At 34.2% G+C, this 23887-nt stretch overlaps 4 protein-coding genes across 5 annotated transcripts; 2 read left to right on the top strand and 2 right to left on the bottom strand.

Moving 5' to 3' along the window:
* Window positions 1–266: 266 nt before the first annotated feature.
* Window positions 267–1635, top strand: LOC125577884 (probable manganese-transporting ATPase PDR2). Of its 2 annotated transcripts, none has more exons than XM_048739979.1 (4): window positions 267–425; window positions 609–916; window positions 1000–1092; window positions 1370–1635. In XM_048739979.1, exons 2-4 carry the CDS (start codon window positions 668–670, stop codon window positions 1403–1405), a joined length of 378 nt encoding a protein of 125 aa, XP_048595936.1. In that variant the 5' UTR covers window positions 267–425; window positions 609–667; the 3' UTR covers window positions 1406–1635. The 2 variants fall into 2 exon arrangements, with proteins under 2 accessions (XP_048595936.1, XP_048595937.1); XM_048739980.1 differs by having other exon boundaries at window positions 272–425; window positions 618–916.
* A 12774-nt stretch (window positions 1636–14409) lies between these two features.
* On the bottom strand, window positions 14410–15816 carry LOC106362793. The gene has a single exon (XM_013802638.2). It carries the CDS (start codon window positions 15814–15816, stop codon window positions 14410–14412), a length of 1407 nt encoding a protein of 468 aa, XP_013658092.2.
* A 3609-nt stretch (window positions 15817–19425) lies between these two features.
* LOC106450090 (probable WRKY transcription factor 49) lies at window positions 19426–21892 on the top strand. Its single transcript, XM_013891748.3, has 3 exons — window positions 19426–20445; window positions 20529–20672; window positions 20822–21892. Exons 1-3 carry the CDS (start codon window positions 20192–20194, stop codon window positions 21411–21413), a joined length of 990 nt encoding a protein of 329 aa, XP_013747202.2. The 5' UTR covers window positions 19426–20191; the 3' UTR covers window positions 21414–21892.
* LOC106447057 (delta(3,5)-Delta(2,4)-dienoyl-CoA isomerase, peroxisomal) lies at window positions 21738–22939 on the bottom strand. Its single transcript, XM_013888904.3, has 2 exons — window positions 22229–22939; window positions 21738–22157 (listed from the first exon to the last, which is right to left on the bottom strand). The coding sequence occupies exons 1-2, from the start codon at window positions 22866–22868 to the stop codon at window positions 21967–21969; spliced, it is 831 nt and encodes a 276-aa protein (XP_013744358.2). The 5' UTR covers window positions 22869–22939; the 3' UTR covers window positions 21738–21966.
* Between the last annotated feature and the right edge of the window lie 948 nt (window positions 22940–23887).

The following is a 23887-nucleotide window of genomic DNA, read 5'->3' as shown; positions in this document are numbered from 1 at the left end:
TATAAAAGGGATTAATTTTGGATGTTATAAAGGATGCCACATGGGCGAAATATTCTCAGCCATTCATTCTGCCACGTCACGTCGACAGTGGGTCCTCCGTGTTTTATTGTTTTTCGAGTGGGTTTACGGTGTGTTTTGTTTTGTTTTGATTTGGGCTTTCACATGTTATTGGTTGGCCCAATCTCTAAATGGAATGACGTAAGTGATGCGTTGTTTTTACCGATTCCTCTTCTCGCTAGCACATTAATTAGTGAACCCTGTTTCTTAAAAAAGGTTTAACCATGTTAATCGTACATCTTTCATGGGAATAACCTCAATCGTGAGGCATTTAGGTGAGAGGAAACGACGAGATAGCGATTTCTTTAGGTTACACCGTGATTGGAAAACCCTAGCTTAGATCCTCTAGACTCAATCCAAGCCTAAAGGTTCGTCTCTTCACCTTCTCCTTAGATCTGCTTCATAATCATCTTTCTCGATTCGCCGATGCTTTGAATGGTTGACACTAGGCAGATTTTTGTAGATTTTCGATTCGTTGCACCGTTTCTCAATACCAATTGAGATTCGTGTTCTAATATTGCTGAAATCGATTACGAGGTCTCTTATCAAAGGTTGTGCAGAACCCAAGAAAGTTTAGATCACTGACGGTGACCTAGGGGATTCGTTTGAGATGTCAAGCTTTCACGTGGGAGGAAAGGTAGTGGACAAGGTCGACTTGTGTAGGAAGAAACACTGGGCGTGGCCTTTGGATGTTTGGCCGTTTGCTATCCTCTATGCTACGTGGTTGGCTACAATCGTGCCTAACGTAGATTTCATCGATGCTATGATCGGTTTTGGTGATCTTCTTGCTTCTCACATCTTAGTCTTGCTTTTCACTATGTGGTCTGTGGATTTCAAGTGTTTTATCCAGTTTAGCAAGGTAAATCATCACTCTTATGCCTGCTATTTGTTTACTTGAGTTAAAGGCTTATGATGGCCATGTGTTTGTGTATTGATTCACAGGTTAACAGTATCATCCAGGCAGATGCGTTTAAAGTCACCCCAGCCAAGTTTTCTGGTTCTAAAAAAGTTGTGCCTCTTCATTTTCGTAGCCAAGTAAGCTCATTTGAGATTTTAGATTCAGTTGTTAGGCTGCCACTAAAATAGTCTCGGTGACTGGTTTGGATTGTAAACTAGATTTAGACTACTTTAATGACTGAATATATGTAAAGTTCAGTGTTTACCTCCAACGAATGAACACACAGTCTCTGCAAAAATTAATAATGAATATATACCGTATACTATTTGAATCCTCTTTATCCTAGAATGCTTGAGGTTATTTCAGTACTCTTACTTATGATGTTTTATCAGTTAAGCCCTTTGATGTTTGCAGATGACTGGTTCGTCATCCTCAGGAGACATGGAATAAATTTTTTTTGACTTCAGAAAGCAGCGTTTTATGTACTCAAAAGAGTTAGGAGCCTTTTCCAAGCTTCCTTACCCCACAAAGAAAACATTTGGTCATTATCTAAAATATACTGGCCATGGTACATAAGATAAAGTTGCAACAGCCACTGAGAAGTGGGGAAGGAACGTGTAAGACAACTTATCACTTTTATATACATGTTTTTTATTATAAGTTCATTTTATGGTCGACAATTGATGTTTTTATTGGCAATTCTTTTTTGCATGTCTCTTAATTTCTGCAATCAGTTTGTCTTTTTTTTTTTTGTGTCTAACTAACTTTTCTTTTCCAAACATTTCTCTTTCTGAATATATCCAATCCAGAGCATGGTTGTTCTTTTTTCTTAATAAAATGTTGGATCCGTCAAAGCCGGATCCGGATCCAGATCCAGATATTTTAATTTTTTAGTCCGGATATCTAGATCCGTAAGTTTTATTAATAACTATTTCAAAAATAATAATATCTATATATAAAAATTAATTTTATTTAATATATTTCATTTTTAATAGTATATATAAATTTTATGTAAATTATGTAATATTATACATAAAAAAATTAAAAAAAATTATATATTTTTTATTTTTAAATTATTGTTAATATTTTATATACATTAATATTATTTTTTATTTATTTTAAGGATCCAGATCTTTATCTGGTGGATCCATAATTTAACTATCCTTATCCGGATTCGGGGTTCTCGGATATCCGGATGTCGGATATCCTTCTAAAAATTGTAATATCCGGCGGATATCTGATCCGTCCTAGGCGGATTCAAAATTGAAAATCTGTTTTGTAATTACACAATGTGTTAAATGGAAAAATATTAAAATTTCATATTTTATTTTCAAATCAAACAAAAACATAAAAAACAAAAACATAAAAAATAAATAATCAGAAAACAGGTTAAATAGATATGTAAACATTTACAAAATTTAATAAAATATTAAAATAAAACAATTAACATATTAAGTCAAAAAATCAAAATCAAAATTTTAAATAAAAATATATAATTCGCGCGTAGCGCGGAAACGGACCTAGTTTGTATAATAAATACTGCAACCTCTTCTTTTCGATTGATTGCAATAATTGAGAAGTTTTTATTATAATGAAAAGTTCATGTATTGCATGCATGCATCGATTGACCCTTTTTGCAGTAGTTTCTCCAAAATTTAATTTGCGCATCTTTGCTAATATATATACCAAATCTTATAATAAATGTTATTAAGCTACTATACAATTGATTATTTTTTATTCAATTGTATTATTCAGAACATTAGTTAATAGTATGGACAAAAAAATGAACCGAACCGAACCAAACCGAATTCAAAAAGATTAGAAACTAAAGTATATGTCTAGAGTCTAGACTATTTGATTAAGATTTTATCAATCAAATTGGTTTATTTTGGTTCATTTTAAACTGAACCAAGCCGAAGCGAAGTGTTTTTACTTATATTAGTTAAACATGATAGTAATATTAAGATTTAATAAATTTAATCATTGCTAAAAGTGAAAGATCACGCGTATTTGGATCCTCTTTCGTCAACTGCTTTGCACCAAGTTGGCTGGCTCCTTATGCTGGCCAAGAGGCTGCAAGTTAGTTTTTTAAAAGTTTCTATTAGAAAGTCAAAAAAACTTAAACGATTAAAAAATTATACATTTTACTTTTAAATGAATAAAATAAACACAATTAAAAATAAAATAAAAATATGAATTTCATACATTAACATCAAAATCAAAAATCTACTTATTATACTTAGTTATATTAGGCTTGAATATAATAATACAAAATTATAGGATTAAATCTTTAGCTTTAAAATTAAATGTGAAGAAAATAATGATTTAATGTCAAATGATGATTTGTTTATGTTTTTATAAATTATATTTTGTAACTAAAGTAGAACAAAACTACAAAAGGAAAACTAATCGACTGAAATAAACAAACACAAACAAAACCAAATTAAACCGCACTAAACACAACCAAACCAAACTCGAACCCAAATCGAACACAAATCAAACCTAAGTAAATCTGAACCAAATCAAACTAATTTGAGTTGAGCATAGTTAAGATTCTCTTAGACCTAAATAAACCCAATCAAACCTATACCGAAGCTGTAAGTAAACCGAGTGACGTGACATCATTTGTCAATACTATATGTTTTAAATATTTATCATTAAAACTCACCCTGCGCAAAGCGCAGGTCTTATCCTAGTCCCCTATATATTAATTGAGGAACATTTGAAAAGATGTAACCTCAATTTTGTATTAATTAAAAGAGGCCCCAATGCATAGGTGGCACTCAATTAGGTAGTCAATTACATTCAATTGAAAAATAAGTAGGTCCATATTCGATTTTTATATGTTGTTAGATACATAAGTTGGTCAAACTATATGATATAATGATATGATATGTTATTTTCTTTCCTTAAATAAAACCTACGGAATTACCATAAATGACTAATATATATATGACAATTAATGCTTTTAATAATAAAGATTTGATAACAATTTATATCTCCTCCATCATTTTTTGTTTAATTTTATATTATTAAAATAAATTAAACAATCAAATTAGCTATAAAAATAAAATTTAAATTTTTTCGTATATGTTATATTTTAAATTTTTAAAAACGACAATAAATGACTAAAACTATTAAAATTATTATGTTAAAAATTGATGATCAATGGTTTAACATTTTTATTATAAGAAGATACACATGATTTTAAAACCATATGAGTAAAAAATATCATTTAATAATAAATAAATATATATATAGATTAAACACGATATACCATAAGATTACATAAATATTTTAATATTAAAACTTTCAATGAATTTTCAAGAACATTTATAAATTATAAAATTATTAAAGATTTCAGATTGAAAATTTTGTTATCGATGATTTAAATATTTTGTTATAAACGATATGAATGATCATAGAACCGTATGATTATAAATTCTTATTTAATAAATAACTATACAAAATATACTATTCTTAGAAAAATAGGTTGGTCCATCTTAACTTATATTACACTTTTTATAAAACTAACTATCGAATTGATAAATAACGTACCAAAAAATGTTTTGCACTTTCCTTAAATAAAAGCTACGAAATTACCTAATATGATTAACGTATATGTGAAAATTAATTATTATGAATAATAAATATTTGATAACAATTTTTGTATCTTAGTTCTTTTTTTAATTTTATATTATTAAAATATATTAAAAATCACATTAAATATATAATAAAAACATTTATATTTTTTCTTATATGTTATATTTTGAATTTTTCAAAACGTCTATAAATTATTAGAAATTTGAAGATCTCCACTCTGAAAATTTTGTGATCAATAGATTATTTTTTTGTCATAATAAGTTACAAATGATCATAAAATTGTATTAATATGAATTTTTTTTTAATATTATAAGAAGATACACATGATTTTAAAACCATATGAGTAAAAAATATCATTTAAAAATAAAACACATATATATATATATTTAGATTATACTATATACCATAAGATTACATAAATATTTTAATATTAAAACTTTCAATGAATTTTCAAAAACATTTATAAATTATAAACTTATTAAAGATTTCACATTGAAAATTTTGTTATCGATGATTTAAATATTCAGTTATAAAATGATATGAATGATCATAGAACTGTATGATTATAAATTCTCATTTAATAAATGACTATATAAAATATATACTATTCTTAGAAAAATAGGTTGAACTATCTTAACTTACATTATATTTTTTATTAAACTAACTATCGCATTGATAAATAATCTATCAAATTTGTTTTTGCACTTTCCTTAATTAGAAACTACGAAATTACCTAATATGATTAACGTATATATGAAAATTAATTATTATGAATAATAAATATTTGATAACAATTTTGGTATCTTAGTTTTTTTTTTAATTTTATATTATTGAAAGATATTAAAAAATCACATTAAATATATAATAAAAAATTTATATTTTTCTTATATGTTATATTTTGAATTTTTCAAAACGTTTATATATTATTAGAAATTTGAATATTCCCACTCTGAAATTTTTTTGATCAATAGATTTTTTTTTTGTTATAATAAGTTACAAATGATCATAAAATATAACGCATATGAATTTTTATTTAATAAATATTCAAACTAAATAATATATATATATATAAATACTAATGATCTAAAGCAACAAGATTGGCTGATCAATTTAGTCGTCCAGTTGAAATCTTTCAAAAGTATGTAAAAGACTAAAGTCAAAGTAAATATGGTTTTAGAATAGTAATTATATTTTACTAACCGAAACACCGAAAAAAACCGAACCGAACCGAAACCAACCCGATATTCGGATTGAACACCCCTAATCCAAATGAAGCCAAACTATTGTTTCATTCTCCAAAATATAATAAAAAGAATAACTTAATCCTGCGCAAGGCGCGGGTCTTATCCTAGTTTGTATGTATAGAAAGTATCATTTAGCAAGAAGTATATATTTAATGTTGAAACCATATAAGTTAGAAATTGCTTGAATCACAAGCTTTTTGTTTTAAGTTATAAACTCTACAGACTTCTTAGCACGTATTAAAATTTGGAATATATGTATATTCATGAAATTTAAGAAAGTTCCACTTAAGAAAAGGTATGTAAAGTTTGCACGTATATATATAAAATCCTATTTACCATAGATTAATATTTAATGCTGCAATTATATATTACATTGAAGTCTTATTACATTGAAAGTCTTAAACTACTTAAGAAAAGGTATGTAAAGTTTGCACGTACACATCTTTTATTTCCTAGACCATAAACCTTTATTACATTGAAGTCTTAAACTACATAAACTTCATTCGTATGACAACTGGACGATATATAATTGACCACAAAACATAAATTACCATTGAACCGAACAATCCATGATTTTGTAAGAACAAAGACAATATAGTATTATTATTAACATATGATTGCTATACAATACACCACGATTGTGTATCGAGTATAATATATTAAAAAAAAATTCCTTTAACCTATATTATGTATAAGAAAGACAATATAATATATTGTAGATATGATACTAATCAATAATATATAAACACTCTTTTTAGTGTTCACATAAACTAAGTTTACATTAGTAGTCGTTGATGTTTTTGCCAAAGCCTTACGTTAAATTCTTGAAGGAAGTCATATGACCTCAATCAAGACTCATAACAGGTCAGAAAGAATAGGAATCTTGAAACTTTAATAAAGAGAATTAGTAAGGAAGCTTACATAATTACTCATTAGTTAGCTGATATATAACAAAATCGGTGGTTTAATATTTTTCTAAACAATGGAAATTATTAACTGAAAACATTGTATTAATGGGTCGTCCATATAATGGCACTTTTGTAATCCCTTTTTTATTATTTGAGAAGCATTATAGAGAACTAATCTTGAACTAACGTGTTATTATCAAAATTGTTATTTTTTACTACGTGGCAACACCACAAGCTCTCTCACTCCATATATTCAAAAACCCTTTGTTTGTTAGACTAATTACAAAAATTGTCATTGATCATTAGATTGTAACTTGACATAATATACTATAACCTTCTTCATTATTGACTAAAAAAACAAAAGACCACGTGAGGTTTAATGTGTAGTGCTATGGTTGCGCAAATTAGGAAAATAAGTTAATGCATATTCATTATTAGTTATATTCATCAAAAATATTGACCCATAATAAATTTTTGTATTTATTATTGAGACAAAAAATATTGTATTGGTTTTTACACGTATTCATCATATAGCAGGTTTTATAATTTTCACACGATATGCATATCTATATTAATAAAGTTGCCCAGAAACTCTCTTTAGAGTACCACCTCAGCACACCCTGTTCCTTTTGCCGCCACGGTGTCGAAGAGAGAGGAGCTTCACTTTTTTCTTACGGGAGAGTTTGGTTTTTTTTGGGATTTAGTTTGAAAGAAGAAAGACCCAATCCAGTGTTCATGCTGCTATGTTTACGTTTACTTATGTTTACGTATCCTATTATGTTGTTTCTCTTTTTTTCTTAATCAGCTTCTTATTTTGCATTATGTTTTAATAATATCTATGTGAGGTTTTCTTTCTTACTATCATCATTTCATAATAATAGCATTACATTGTCCCTTAATACATTCGTTAATGAAAACAAAGAAACCAGCTTTACGATCAAGAGTAGAACCAAGACCTAAGCTATCTTATACGTACGCATACGAACTTGAAAACCAGGCCTATGGCAAATCATAATTCATTGATCATAAAGTTATAATCGAGATGACAAAAAAAAACAAAATCAAACCTGGCAAAAAAAATTTGGATTATAAGACTATAAAATTTTACAGACGTAATAAACAAATTAAATATAATATAAATACACACATGCGCTATTTTACTCATGATACCCCGTTTATTTAATTTGATATCCCGTTTATTTAATCTTTTAAATTGATACCCTGTTTATTTAATTTGGACTCCAAACAAATACAAGTCAATGCATAACCACAATGTTTAAAAGATTATATTTTAAATCACCTACCACAATGATACACACATTATTATCAGAATTAAAATTACAAATACTCATTCAATATTTCCTACAACAAACTGAAACTGTTAATCAAATTACAAAATAATATTTTAACCAAACTACAAACAAAAAATATTAGACTTCCCGTGTCCTTATCACGTTTGACCTATGATTTTACCATGCATAGAAACTTAAGAAAACTCATTAAACGGTTTATGCTCATGGGCTCAAAACATGTGTTCATTTTCTGATACTTAACCCAAAGCTGACTTTTATAAATTAAAACAATTTAATAATAATGTGTACTAAACCACCAAACCTGATTTAATATATTAAGTCCAAAACGGGTTTCTTCTATGCGTTTTACTTATAAAAATTAATCTTAGTCATTCAAAATTCATAAACAAAATCTTGGTCATTCAAAATCCATAAACGAAATCTTAGTCATTCAAAATTCATAAACAAAATATAAGATTAATTACTTATAAAAACTAATCTTAATCATTCAAAATTCAAAAAAAAAAAAAAATCCATTAATCCAATTCTCATATATATCTATACTATTAAATACAATATGATAACAAAAATAGTCAACACCAAATTTAAACTATACATGGAATCCAATATATACGAAGTTCAAATGTTTATCAAAAAAATATAAAACAAATACTATGAAATAAGCATACTTTCTGAAATTACTTTTAAAAAATCAATTACAAAGACAAGATCACGTCAAGCAATAAACATTGCTCGACATATATTGATCAGACCAAACCCTTGCCACCTACATATAAACTCTGAAACTTCCACAAGCACTAACCAGAAGAAAAAAACACTCAGATCACAATGGCCGGAAACAGAGATCTCTCTAACCTCGAACTCATGCCAATTGATATGCAAACAGAAATCATTTCACGTGTAGCAAGGCACTCCAGGAGAGCAGTCCGCAATCTCTTGGCTGCGGTTCCTCCTCTTGCCCGCTCCGCGGCAGTTCCTATTGTCTATAGGAACCTCAATATCCACCCGTTAACCGTTCATTCACGAGCTGCGTTACAAAGGTACCAAAGTCTTATGGAAAACGTCAATGGAGGCTTGCTACATCTTCAGATCGCAGCAGAAGGATCGTACGAAAAAGCTGTTTCCCTTTATGGTGTAATAATGCTAGCTAAGGGAGAAACGGTAATTGGACAAGCAATGTTAGATACCCTTGGATGGAGATAAAGCAAAAACCAAGCTGACAGGTGCTGGAGAAGGGTCAAGCGCTCACTCCATGGAATAAGAGTCACAAGACTTGAGTCTTACATGACTGCTTACCGTAACACAAGGGAGACCATCGCATGCCACAGAGACAATATTCACGAGCGCTGTGATACGTGCTACTATTATAAGCAATTGACAAAGTTTGTTTACATGATGTAAACGAACAAAACGTTTGCAACTGAGAGAACCAATCATTCCAGCCTCTCTTTTTTTCATGTTTTATTCCTTAATTTTAATCTAAGTTATTTCCATTTAAACTCTATCATTTATGTGTTTTGATTTTAAATAATAAATTATGATTAGTGAAAGTTTCTATTATTATTAGAATTACCAACAGTTATTATATTAGGTCATTATCGTTTGCTTCAGGAGAATGAAATAAGGTTTTACTTCTTCGTCAAGGCATTGGAATATAAACAGAACTCTTTATGTTATTATTCATTTGACGTTTGTTTCAACCAGACAAATTTAATTCAAATATTACCTAATTTTTCAAGTTTCATTAATCATCAAAAGAGAACAGAAGAATATCTATCCCTCAACGTATATTCAACTTTCAAAAATGAAGTCAATTCAACACAAACAAATAATTCCAAAACATGACTACATCAAAAACATAAGAATTACAACAAAATACAACCGTCCCGCCCGTAGGCATGCCACTAGTGTTATATAAAAAGGGGATAGTAAATGTAATAATTTTAAAAATTGTACTGCATAATTCTGCTTACGAGAAAATAAAGTTGTATGTCCTGGAATATATATAGATGATACGTATTGTCTTCTGTCTCTTTTTTTTTGTCAAAAGGGTACTTCATTGAGATGTCTAAGTCATGCGACTTAGAACAATAAACGAAACAGAGTATGTGACAAATGAAAAAAAAAAAAAAAAAAACCAACAGAAACAACAGAAACATCAGAAGATGCTATAAAAGAAATAATTAAACCATCATGGCCGAGATCAAAGATAGAAGGGGAGGAACCCCTCATTATGATCCCAACTATGCTCTATTAGAGCCTTCTTCAGATCGAGCGACTCCTAGCTTCGGAGAGAAGGAAGGATGATAACCAACTAGGGCCTCCTTTGGCTACATACGATTGAAGTCTACGGTCCCTAGTAACACTAGAGGCAATTTCCACAGCCATTGAATTAACTTCCACAGGGGCATCCAACAGTTGGCATTGAGCAAAAGACTTAAGTGAGCGGAGGATTCTAGAGATTCCTAAAGCCATTGTTGGGACCACCGCGGGATTAAAAAGAGCCTCTAACACCCGTGGAGACGAGATCTCTATTATCACTCGTTGAAAGTGAAGGTCATGAAGCGCGTTAACAGCCCATCCAAGTGTGTATAAGTCCGCTTCTAATGTTGATGCTGCCGCAGGGAAGGCTCTCCTGCTATGAAATAGTGGAGTGCCAAGGGAGTCACGAGCGATCCAGGCGGAACCAAAGATATTAGAGGAGCTTGTCCACGAGGATGAGATGTTGCATTTGACGACACCCAACGGTGGTTTTTGCCACTTCAGAGTAGCTCCCGCAGCACCGCCCACCGCCTGTGAAGCATCAGAGGGTATAAGTTGAGCATTTAACCAGATTGAAGATTCCTCAGAGGCTTTGCTGAAGACAGAAGCCCCATTATACTGCACTTGTTCAAAACAGAGAGAGTTGCGGGCTTTCCATAAGTGCCAAAGTATCCAAGGAAATGAGAGGCGGGAGGGATTATCTGGAGGGAGCTTCTTACTGACAGACATGAGATGATAGAAATTTAACCATACTGAAGATGTTGAGAAGCCACCCGGAGGGAGGGGGATCTGGGAAAGAACCCAAACTTCCTTTGCAACCTCACAGTGAAACAGCACATGAGAAATTGTCTCAGCACATAGCCCACACCGAGGACATGACGTATCTAATAAAATGCCTCGCGATCTTAGCCTTTCCTTGACAGCTAGAGCACCTGATAATGCTCTCCACATGAAGTGCCTGATCTTTGGGGAAGTATTCGTTTTCCACAAGTCTTTCCAGAGCTTTCTCTCAATAGGGGGCAGACCAGGGGAAGGGGGAGATTGGAACGTCTCCAAAGTCTCAGCTAATTTATACCCACTCTTGGAGTTGTAGATCCCAGACCCTGAGAACCCCCAAACTTTGACATCCTGAGATGACAGATCAAAGCAAGTGTTCAAGACTAATCCAACATCTTCCTCTGCTATCACTTCTCTAACTCTTTGAATGTTCCATGTGCCTTCATTCACATTGATCAAGTCCCTTACGGAGAGTGTAAGATCGACGAGGGCGTCCTGCCGGTACATAGGGGTACGCGGAACCGCATCCAAGAGCCAGTTATCAGCCCAGACCCGAGTATTTTCTCCATTGCCAACCTTCTGTAACAAGCCTTGAGAAAGAAGCTCTCTGCCGTGCAGAATACTCCTCCATGCGTAAGATGGTCTTGAGCCGATACTACAATCCATGAAGGAAGACCGTGCAAAATACCGTTGTTTTAGAATCCGAGATAGAAGAGATGTAGGATTCGACCATATTCTCCAGGCCTGCTTTGCAAGAAGGGATTGGTTAAATTTTTCGATGTCTCGAAATCCCAAACCACCCAGTTCTTTGTCTTTGCACAGCTTTGTCCAAGCAACCCAAGGAATTTTTTTCCTGTTATTTCCAGAGCTCCACCAGAACTCCATCATAGCGCTGGTGAGTTTTGCACACACAGTCTTTGGGAGTTTAAAACAGGACATAGCATAGATTGGTAAAGCCATTGCCACTGATTTTAACAAAATTTCCTTCCCACCTTGACTGAGTGTCTTTGCAAACCATCCCTGAAGTCTCCCCTGAAGTTTTTCCTTAATAAAGTTTAATAACCTTATCTTGGAACCGCTAAAGCATTCTGGCAACCCGAGATAGGAGCCTTCGCCACCCTCTGTCTCGATTCCCAGTATCTCCTTGATCTCTGTTTTCAAGTTCTCTTGTATTTTGGCGCCAAAAATGACAGAAGATTTTTGCAGGTTAATGATCTGTCCAGAAGCATCACCATAAAGTTTTAAACACTCCATAATCTCCTTAGCCTCAGATACATTGGCATTGCACATGAGAAGACTATCATCAGCGAATAATAAGTGATGAACAGGGGGACAGGACGTTGATAACTTGATATCGTTAATGCGACCTGTAGCTTCTGCAGTGTTAAGACAGGAAACGAGGGCTTCGGTGCAGAGGATAAAGAGAAAAGGCGAAAGTGGATCTCCCTGGCGGATACCTCGTTCTGGTCTGATATACCCATGAGAAGTTCCATTCAACAACACTGAGAATGATACCGTGGACACACAAGCCATGATCCATCGAATCCAAACTCTATCAAACCCCATCTTCTCCAACAAGATTTCCAAGAAGTTCCATTCGACCCGATCATAAGCTTTAGACATGTCGGTTTTAATGGCCATACATTCTTCTGAAACTTTGGGGTTAGTACGGAGTCCATGCACCATCTCATGAGCGATGAGAATGTTATCAGAGATCAGTCTACCAGCCACAAAGGCGCCTTGAGTTTCTGAAATTAGCTCTGGCAAGATGATTTTCAACCGGTTACATAAAATCTTTGAGATGATTTTATATTGAACCGAACACAGGCTAATGGGGCGTAAGTCCTTCATGCTAGATGGCTTAGGGATCTTAGGGAGAAGGCTGAGTTGTGTGTGATTCCATCCTTCCGGCATGATAGCAGAGTTGAAGAACTGAGTGATTTCTGCCGTAAGCTGAGGCCCTACAATGTGCCAATATTTTTGGTAAAAGACTCCAGTCAGCCCATCCTCTCCTGGTGCACTACTAGCCTTAACATTAAAAGCAGCTCTCCTGATTTCGTCAGCAGAGACAGGCGCTATAAGCCTCTCATTCATCTCCTCAGAGACACGACCTTGGAAACCTGAGAACAAAGCTTCTATGTCGAAAGGATTAGAGCTTCTGAAAAGCTCCCGGTAATACTCCACTGCAATGTTTCCTTTGGACCCTTCAGCAAAATGTTCGTTCCCAAGCTCATCGAGAAGCATGAGGATACGGTTCTGGAACCGTTTTCCTTTCACAGAGTTATGGAAAAATTCAGTATTGTGATCACCAGACCTTAGCCATTCCTCTCTACATCTCTGTTTCCAATAGAGTTCTTCTTCTCTCAAGGCTTCTGCTAACTCGATTTTCAACTTCTTCATAAAGTAAAACGAAGGATAGCGTTTGGACACTTCTTTTTCTAGATCAGCTTGTAGACGAGCGATCTTTGTTTTCGAGTTAACGTCTGCTGATTTTTTCCATCGCATTATGTTCCTTCTGCAACGCCCGATACGGTCCATCGTGTTACTAGCATCGCCATCACTCGAAACCCAACTTCTTTTAACAACTTCCTCAAACCCCGCTTTATTGATAAACCGTTTATCAAAGAAGAACCGGTTCCGGCTTGGATCATCCTTTTCCAAGGCGAAACAGATTCTAATCGGACGATGATCTGAGGCCCACATCTCCAGATACTCCATGTTCGACCGGGGAAACAAGGAGAACCATTCACTGTTACCAAAACTACGGTCTAGACGACACTGCACCCACGCTCTATCTCTTACTCCTGCCCAAGATAGCCAATTCCCAGAGTGGCGGAGTTCTCTGATTTTGCAATTCTCAGCCATATTTCTGAAATCCCAGAAACTTGCATCACCACGAACAGCACCTCCCAGCTTTTCTTCGTTCGACATCAGTTCATTAAAGTCTCCCGCAAGAATCCAAGCCTCGTCTCGGACCAAACCAATATCCTCCAAGCGATTCCAAACCTCATGTCTGTTTGCTTGAACTGGATCTCCATACACGCATGACAAAAAGAATTTGATCGACCCCAACTTCACTTCCATGTCAATAATTCTTTTGTCACTAGAAAGGACTGTAACTGAATAGCTATCCTTCCACATCACTGCTAAGCCCCCACTCAAACCAATAGGCTCCACTGTCACCAAATGATCATAACCCAAACTTTGCTGCAAACCCTTAACGTAACCATACTTTTGTTTCGTTTCCATAAGAAATAAAAAATCCGGGAAATATTTTCTTCTATAAACCCGGAGTTGTTGAACCGTCTCAGAGCTTCCTGCTCCTTGACAGTTCCAGCAGAAGATGCTCATTGGGATGGCAGCGGCTTCAATACGGAAGCCACCGAAGATTCTGTGTGTCGTGGAGTTTTGTTGTCTGAGAGCGGAACCGAGGAGTTCTGTTTCCTTTTCGAACAGGGCCCTGATGGTTGAGGTTCTTCCTCTGAAACAATAGAGACTAGCGCCATGGAGTTCCTTGGAGCCAGCTTCCTTTTCCAGGAAGAAGGACGTTTCCTTTGCCCTTTGCTTGCATTTGAATTTGCATTTCTGGAGACACGCCCTTCCGAAGAAGGGCCAAGCTGAAAACCCGTCGAAATCATAGCAGGCGCCGAGAACGTGACAGAGTTAGTGTCTGAGCATTCACCGTCTTCACCAGTGTCCTCAAGCTCACGACTGTTGTGCTCCGAAAAGCGAAGAGTTCTCTCTTTTTCCGAGCGTCCCGTAACACCAGGATAGAGATAAACATGCCCCTTCCCTTTGTCAAGCTCAGTTGTGATTTTTGCCATTCGCATAGCTGATTCTCGAGCATTCTCAGCAATACCTTGCCTCACACGTTCAATGCGTGCTCTTCGTTCAGTCTCATCAGCATGGGAGATGTACAACATGGCCATCTTTTGTTCCTCAAGAGATAATTCAGGGAACAGAGGAGGGAAACCAGGAGGACCTTCTAGCTGTGGAACCTTCAAAGGAGGAGGAGCCACTGCAACACTATGTGGATTAACAGCATTGGGGCCAGATGTTCCGTCCCGTATCTTAGCCCCGCCTGCACCTCTACGAAGGAGAGGGCATCTGATCTTTTCGTGAGTCAAACGGAGACAATGAAAGCAACGCTTATGAATTTTCTCATATTCAAACTCAATGTCAACAGTCCCACCGGATTTAGTAGACAGCTTCCGTGATGCTTTCGCAGGGTTTTCAACATTAAAAGTCACTTTAGCTCTAACATAATCCTTAAAGTGGGAAACTTTGGGATCATAGGCGATCTCCTCCACCTTCCCTACTTCGGAAGCCAATCTGTCCATAGTACCAATGGTGAAGTGATACGCTGGGATGTTTCTGATACGGATCCATATCTCCATTGTTCCAAGGAAATTTTCCGGAGGAGATGCAGTCCATCTCTCCAACACCATAGCCCAATGGTTGTAGGACCATGGACGATCCTTTAACACGGTTTGAAGATCCTCCTCTCGTTGAAATATGAACTGAAATCGATCTCGAGAAAGCGCAATGCCTCGCACCCTTCCAAAGACCCTCCATGCGGTAGGCATGTAGTCAATCATACGCGCCATGTTTTGACATTCCGGGTTAAGTAAGCGACCCATCAAACTCGTCGCATTCTCATCACAGACGATAAACTGAGGGCTATCGGGAAGAACCAGAGGAGCTTCATCTTCAATGGACATAGTGCTAATAGCCTTCTGTAGCAGATCAGCCATGACGGAGGGGGATAGAAGCTTGTGTGCGGCGGAGCAAACAGACAAGGGCACAATCAAAGGAAGAAGGTCTAGCGTAATGACAGTAAAGGAATTATGAAAAATGGAAAATTCCGATAAAATCTTTTGAGACATCATGGGAAAAGGAAAGTGTAGTCAATAAGGTAAGACCCAAAAGGAAAGTTTCTGGTACTAAAAGGAAAGCGCGGGATTTACTTAAGAGAGAGAGGATTGACAGCCAAGAAAAGGGAATAATTTAAAATAATACCGTAGCTTACTCACCGGTAATAGGAGAAAACAAATCAGAAGGAACGGTGGAGAATAATCCAAAAAAGGAAAACAACTGGCCCAAGAGAAAACTGGCCGGAAATCGCACTTTAGAGGACTGGAAGACTTATTGAACCGTGATTTATTTTCTTTATATGTAAATATTTGATGATCGATGGAGAGAGAGGGATATGAAGTGTTGATTTGTATAAGAAATATATGGATTACAAAAGAGAGAGTCGAAAGACTTGTCACGTATTGTCTTCTGTCTCACCATGCATTTTTAATATACCTAACGTGATAGCACTCTCTTCTTTTTGGGTGTGAGTCCATTTTTTTTTTCAATGTTAACTAACATAATATCTATACTGTGTCATTTGTTTGGTTCGTCTTTTTAAAGAAAAAACATTTATTGGTTCATACGCTGATATTTGTATGGTTTGTTATATTAAGTTTTATTTCATGGTGGAATATTTTTGAATAAGATATCTCTAACAATATAAACATGCCATATAACAGTTTTCCGTTTAAACCATAATTTCGTTCATTTGCGAAAGTTGATGAGGGGATCTAACTTGGTCAAGAGGTAAATTAAAAGCTTTCCTTATATGTATATGTATATGTATATGTATATGAATACATCCATTTTCAAGGTTAACTTTTAAATGAGGAGCAACAAATTGGCTTTAATTGGTAGCAATACATTTATCACAGAATATATGCATAAGAGCATCATTTTCCTTTCTAAATGAACTCCATTATACTTAAATTGGTAACATGTTTTATTTACCTAGCTTACAGGCAAATTAATCATTTATGCTTATGTATAGAAATATGATATTACTCAAAATCTATCTAATTTAAATTATATATTTTAAATGAATTTTCCTATAAAAATCTGTTTGTTAAACGAATTGGTCTATTATGTTTTATTTTATATAGTTTAAACGAATTTGCCTTTAAAAAGTTGTTTGGCTTTCTAGGTAATCATCTCACCCCCTTATAAGGAAGTTAGATTATGAATTCATTTTTAGGAATCAAATAAAAATCTTACTTTTATTGATTTTATTCAATTTGTCTTATAAAAGGGAAGCTTGATTATGTTTTCAAATTTAACGTAAGTTTTAATAATGTTTTGGAGCGCAAGTTATGTGAAATTAAATTGGTAATCTTTAATTACGGCGATTTGATTTTATATCATTAACCAGCGTCTTGCGGTTTTGTTATTAATATAAATATGTCTACAATGCATCGAAACATCACACCCTTCTTCTCGAACCTCTATACCAAAACATTCTCCCGAGCAAACTTATGGCTAGCTTTAACTTTGTTTCCGATTTGAAACATTTCAAGACTATATATTTCAGTAGATCTAATATTTATGCGTATAACTTTAGAATTTCTAATATCCGTAGATTAAAAGTAATAATATATTTTGGTCACTCATTCCGTGCACACCTAGTATTTCTAGTAACTTAAAGACATTTAAATAAATGATGTGAAAATGGTATTGACACCTCAGCATAGTATTCAAGGTTGTAACTTAAAAATGTTTCTTCTTTAATATATAGGGAATATCAAGGGAAATGACTTATCGTCCAAATAACTCTAGAAGTTTATTTGAAGGCCGTTTGACAACATTTCGTTAAACTCTTTATCAGTGGTTGAACAATAATTGAGTGATTTTGATCATGTCCCAGAATTGTTAAAAACATAACTTCTGTGTATTTTTTCTAACCCTCGATAACAATACTATTACGAACTATATTAAATATTACTACTTGTTTTATGAGAATTCATGCCTAACTACATCATTTGAGTCATTCTGTTGGATCCACGTTTGACGGTACTCCTTGCACCATGATGTAGATCTATCGTAAACAATTTTTCATTAATTTGTATAATTTTGCTCCTCAAAATCGAAAACTAATAGTCTAAAAACATTAATGAATCCTTAGTCAAATTATTAGACTAGTGAAGCTTTCACAACATCATTTATATGTTATGCACATCTTTTGGTGGCATATTATATGATATGGAGTCGAGATTGCAATAATTGTGTCTTCACATATCAATAAATTAAAATCAATATAAATTAATAATTTTGAAACTATAATATTTTATTAATTTATAGAATTATTAATTTATAAAAACATTCTTTTTAGATTTAATGGTATATACATTAACTAAACTTTAAGTGTTGTTTTAGATATAATTTTACTAAATATTATCAAAAATATATTGAAGTGCATGTTAAGAAAAAACATAGATGAATTCTATTGTGTATATATATATATTTTTTATGGAATTTAAAACCTCTCTTATTACGCTTTTGTAATATAAATTGGCTCCCAAATTACAACTACAATTCTACAAAGAAATATAGGCTCTCTCTATATACGTTAACAACATGGTTGACTTTGTTCAATGATTTGAGAAGGAAAAATCCAAAACCAATTCATCAAATAGCAGAGACGACAAAACCTAAACCACTAAGTCAACCGAACCTGTCTATGTCCGCTACCTAGTCACACAAAGTTTTTTGTATTTACATCGCAAAGTCAAAGCCACATAGCAACAAGAAAACTCGATTTATTAATGTATGGGACCTAATACAAGCTTTACGAATTTAGCCATGACTGGGGTTTTTTTTTTTTTTTTTTGGAGACAAAGCCATGACGGTTTATTCATAAAATGTGTGGACAACTACTAAAAAACTAGTGATAAGATGACCCATTTAGGGCCTGACTGGTTTAACCGCAGCGGTTGCGGTTGCGGTTGCGGGAGTTTGCGGATGCGGATGGTTGCGGTTTCTAGCGGTTTTAAGAGATTCGTACGACTGGTTCTGCGGTTAGAAATTTGTGCGTTTGCGGGATACTTATGACTGGTTAACTACCAAATGCAGCAGCTGTTAAATAATAAATTAATAATATTTACATTTTATACAATTATAAAAATATCAAAAATAATAATATTATAATAAATATAAAATTTATATTTAGAAAGATATAGTTTAATTTTTTTAAAAATATAGAAAATATTTTTATTTTAAAGTTTTATAATATTAATTAAAATTTAATTGATATATTTTAGCATTTTTATAATTTCACTTTAATTTTTTTATTGAATTTTTTTACTTTTGTATTTATATTGTTTTGGAAAAAAAATAATTTTTTTTTATCCTCCCGCAAACGCCCGCAACCGCAAACGCTAGCTGGAACCAGCTTTTGAATTTATGAGTTTTAGAGCGATTTGGAGCGGTTTAGAGCGGTTTGAGCGATTGTTGCAAAACGCCAGCAACCGCTACTAACCGCAAAAGCTGCGTTTGCGGGTGGTAGCGGGAAAACCAGTCATACCCTTAATGGTAGTGTTATAGGTCGTTGCAAGTTCAAAAATGACAAAAACGCATTATTGCCTCTTCTTTTCGAAATAAAATTTAAAAATAAAATATATTTCTTATGTTTCACAGTGTGTGTTAATTTGACATTTTCTTTTATTAAACTAAGAGTTTTAGTATTTCAATGCATTTTATAATTACTTTTAATTTGATATTGATTACAAATTATATTGATTTTATAAATTATTTTATTTATTTCAAATACTACTGATTAAATAGATATAACTAAAAATAAATAAATACATTCTTAATACGTGTGAAAATATGAAAATATCACTTTTTGTGAAACTGAGAAATTTTTTGTCTGAACTTTGATCTCAGCACATGGCATTTCATCAAAGTTGAATAAGAGACACTTCGTACCAAGCTGCTTCAAGGATCCAACGAATAGCTAAAGGTTTGTTAACGATCCCTGGCTACAATCCCAGAGACGTCATAAATAGCACCAGCTACTCCTATTTTTGCTACTTGGCATATTGGCTTTTCATTTTACTCAAAAATGTATTACAAATAAATTACTAAACACAGATAGAGACGATTCATTTTAGTATTATATATGTAAATTAGTATTGAGTATTGACTAGACCCGTCAATAAAGTTTGAATATAAATTCAACACACCTTTATCTTTAAATAACAAGAATCTCTCATTTTATTCCTCTTTATCCCTTCACCTGCTCCGCTGCTCGTATCTGTTTTCTTGTCCCATACTCATATGGCAGAAAAAGATGTCTCTGAGTGGAAGACAAGGTATGGAAGCCGCGTCCTTGACGAGCCTTTTGTTAATGAGCCACATCTCTTCTTTCAGCCTCAAGAACAGCATCTTAGGCTCATGCCAACGGAAAATTCCATCATCAACAAGTTAGTCTCATCAAAGTTCGACTCCGGTCCAAGACTCCAAGATATTGCAAACGCTCTAGCCATTGTTGAACCCCTAGCCCACCCAGTCCGACAAATCTCCGAATCAACGTAAATAAATAGAGATTTTTTCAACTTTAAGAACTCCTATTTACTTATAAATTTACTCATCACGCTTGTTTATCAATTTTAAGGTTCCCAAAATTGGGAAGGAATACTTTGAGCAAGGTGGATAGGTATACATTAAAGGTGAAGAACAACTCTAATGGAATGAGTGATGATGGATACAAATGGAGAAAGTATGGTCAGAAATCCATAAAAAATAGCCCCAATCCAAGGTACATTTAATATATACATGATCTGCTTCAGACTCCTATATATTTCAAACTTCCATGGTTCAGCCAAAGCATATCGTATTTGTATATAGCATATACTTAAGCTTTTGGTCACAAGCCTAATGTTACTACTGTGTCTGATCTCTGTGTAGGAGTTATTTCAAGTGCACAAACTCAATATGCAATGCAAAGAAACAAGTGGAGAGATCAATTGATGACCCTAACACATATATCATCACCTACGAGGGTTTCCATTTGCACTTCACCTATCCTTTCTTCTTATCCAATTGCACACATAGATCCAATAAAAAACCCAAAATACATAATGATGCTCAATATAAAGCCCATTTTGAAATCAATCCTAAATCTCAAACCCAAGAAAAACACAAACAAACCAAACTAGTCAAACCAGACTACCAAAATTGTATGGCCTATGAAGCCGATGGAAACACACCGGCAAACCTGGAAGATGAATTTTTCCCCCTACTTATTCAGGACCGGCAGCAACAAGGTCTTCTTGAAGATGTGGTGGCTCCGGCAATAAAAAATATTCCGACCAATGATGGTGTTTTGGCAGCTTCTCGGTCTTCACTATCGTCTTATACTTCCTCAACATGCTCTTTTTCTCTGACCGATTCACCACCCCTCTCTCCATCTTACTTTAAGTTGGACTCCCAGTTTTTTAACATCGGCTTTAGTGATGAAATAGTTCAATCGGATCTTGTAAACTTCAAGCATTTATGATATTTGTATTAAATATATGTTTGTATGTATCGGGAAATTGTTGTTTTTTGCTTTAGTCTTTCCGGATCAATATAGATGTTCTTTGGGACAGTTGGCAAACTAATTTTTTTCTGATGGAGACTCATCATACCAAAGGTGTTATCCGTTGGCATCGGAACAAACGAAGACTCTCTTGGCGGGCTTTGCATACAGATGGTTATTTTATACAAAATAGCATGTAAGAATATATATTTCTACTTAAACGATATGAGATATCTACTTAAATGACATAATGTAAGATATATCTTCCATCAAAATCTAATCAAAGATCAACTTCACTCAATGTGAATCAAACCGTTCAATAGGCTTAACCATTGATATAAAGGATCTTAACTTTCAGGAAATTTGAACGATCGAGACAAGTGACTCAAATCAAAGCCCAAACTAAAGTCATCAAATTATTCAAGCTGCTGTAGAAACTATATAACAAATAGTTTTTTTTCTAAACTTCTTCCAATAAAGACCTTATTGCTTTGTTACCAGGCAGACAAGAAGAAAGCAACAGAGACTCTTGTCACAGTTTAGAGAAACGAGGTTGTCTTTTCATCATCTGCGCAGAGACAGCTTCGTTGAGATCGTTCGATATAAGCATACCCGAGTTCCAAGTTGCTACATAATCAAGACCTTGTTCTACACTCATCTCTCTGCTTCTCAACAACACAGCCTTCGTCCCTGACACAGCTAAAGGAGACTTCGCTGCTATTCCTGAAAAAAAAAAATTATAAACTTTAAAAATTCTCATTCTAAAATAAAAAAAAAAAAAAAAGTGAGATTACTTTCAGCGATCATCGTGACGCCTTTATCAAGCTCCGACTTAGATCCGAACACCTGAGAAACAAGACCAAGATCCTTCGCTTCACTCCCCGAGAATCGCCTCGCCGTCAACGCCAACTCCATAGCCTTCGCGTGCCCGACGATTCTCGGCAACCGCTGGAGAGTCCCGAGATCCGCGACGATCGCTAGATCAACCTCCTTGATCGAGAAGAAAGCCTCCTCGGAGCAATACCTAACGTCACACGCCGTGACGAGATCGACTCCCCCTCCGATACACGCGCCGTGCACAGCTGCGATCACAGGCTTCCGGCACTCTTCCACGGCGGTTATCGCCGCCTGCATCGATTTGATCCTGCGGCGTAGCCCCTCGCTCGAGCGCCCTCTGTCGCCGCCTGAGGAGGCTTGGGTCGAGATCGAGGAGAGGGAAGCGAGGTCGATGCCGGAGCAGAAGTGTTTTCCGGCGCCGGAGAGGATGATGACGGAGACGTCTGGGTTTTGGTCGAGGGAGGATAGGGCTTCGGGGAGTTCGTCGAAGAAGTCGAGGGAGAGGGCGTTGAGTTGTGACGGCCTGTTGAGGATGAGGTGGAACACGGAGGAGTCGGTGTTCTTGCGAACGATTTCGAGGGTTTTGTAGGATTCCATTAGCTTCGAGTTTGGAAAAAAAATGGTGGTGATAAGATTTGAGGTTGCAAATTTGTATTTCGTTGGGAACGATGATGACCTTTTTGGTTTGATTGGAGACGGTTTACGTGAACCGTTTTTCTCGGTTATCAGTTAGATGAGCCGATGAAATCAACTTTGCAACATGCCTTGACCGGCGTGACGGGTTGGAGTTAAACTCACTCAACAAAATGTTGCCAACAACTCATGTAATATTTTGATAACTAGATGCGGACTAATATATATTATATATACCTAACAAATTTTAGTTCTATTATTTAATTTTTGAAAAATTTCCATTTATTAAATTAGATGTACTTTAAATTATAAATTATATAACTTCAATATCCATATTGGTCATCAATGTATTAAATATATATATATATATATATATATATATATTTTTTTTTTTTGGGATGTTGATTTTAGATTAAAATATTTTTATACTAATAATCAAATTAGATTAAAACTTGAATTTTTAATAAAACGCTTATTATACTTTTGGAATGAAAAGAATTCGAGTGACATTAAAATCATTATAAACAGTCGTAATTCATAAATTATCAACAAATAACAAAAGTGAATAAACATCATATATTATCAACAATTTAAATTTTAAAACCATGAGAAAATAAATAAAAACAAAAAATTGGAAAATATTACCTTTGTATTTTCTTAGATTATACATATATTATGTTTTGTTATTTGTCGATTTATTTTTAGTGAAATTGCACTATCTACACTTAACTTTAGGCGTAATTAGATAAATGCCATTATAGACTGTTAAGTACTGTTCTGCAAATTATAAAAACACTTATGCCCTTATCAAATCAATTTGTGATGTATGCTCTAAAAGATTATACAATTCGTAGGTGAAGATATTTTAGATTTGCGTATCCTTATCGATATAAAATCTACGAAATACACCCTAGAGATCCTAGTGGGCTATAACGATACTTATCTCTGACATTTGCAAAAGGGCAGATATGTATATTTACTTC

This window comes from Brassica napus, chromosome A9, assembly GCF_020379485.1.
Source record: "Brassica napus cultivar Da-Ae chromosome A9, Da-Ae, whole genome shotgun sequence".
Lineage (NCBI taxonomy): Eukaryota > Viridiplantae > Streptophyta > Magnoliopsida > Brassicales > Brassicaceae > Brassica > Brassica napus.
The sequence above is the reverse complement of the archived record's forward strand: the minus strand, read 5'-3'. Positions and strand labels throughout refer to the sequence as shown.

Coding starts and splice junctions, on each gene's coding strand:
- LOC106362793 (XM_013802638.2), bottom strand. CDS start 15,816: ATGGCTGATCTGCTACAGAAGGCTATTAGCACTATGTCCATTGAAGAT.
- LOC125577884 (XM_048739979.1), top strand. CDS start 668: ATGTCAAGCTTTCACGTGGGAGGAAAGGTAGTGGACAAGGTCGACTTG. Junction 917..999: donor GTTTTATCCAGTTTAGCAAG/GTAAATCATCAC, acceptor ATTGATTCACAG/GTTAACAGTATCATCCAGGC. Junction 1,093..1,369: donor CTCTTCATTTTCGTAGCCAA/GTAAGCTCATTT, acceptor TGATGTTTGCAG/ATGACTGGTTCGTCATCCTC.
- LOC106450090 (XM_013891748.3), top strand. CDS start 20,192: ATGGCAGAAAAAGATGTCTCTGAGTGGAAGACAAGGTATGGAAGCCGC. Junction 20,446..20,528: donor CGACAAATCTCCGAATCAAC/GTAAATAAATAG, acceptor ATCAATTTTAAG/GTTCCCAAAATTGGGAAGGA. Junction 20,673..20,821: donor AAAAATAGCCCCAATCCAAG/GTACATTTAATA, acceptor ATCTCTGTGTAG/GAGTTATTTCAAGTGCACAA.
- LOC106447057 (XM_013888904.3), bottom strand. CDS start 22,868: ATGGAATCCTACAAAACCCTCGAAATCGTTCGCAAGAACACCGACTCC. Junction 22,158..22,228: donor CGTCACGATGATCGCTGAAA/GTAATCTCACTT, acceptor TTTTTTTTTCAG/GAATAGCAGCGAAGTCTCCT.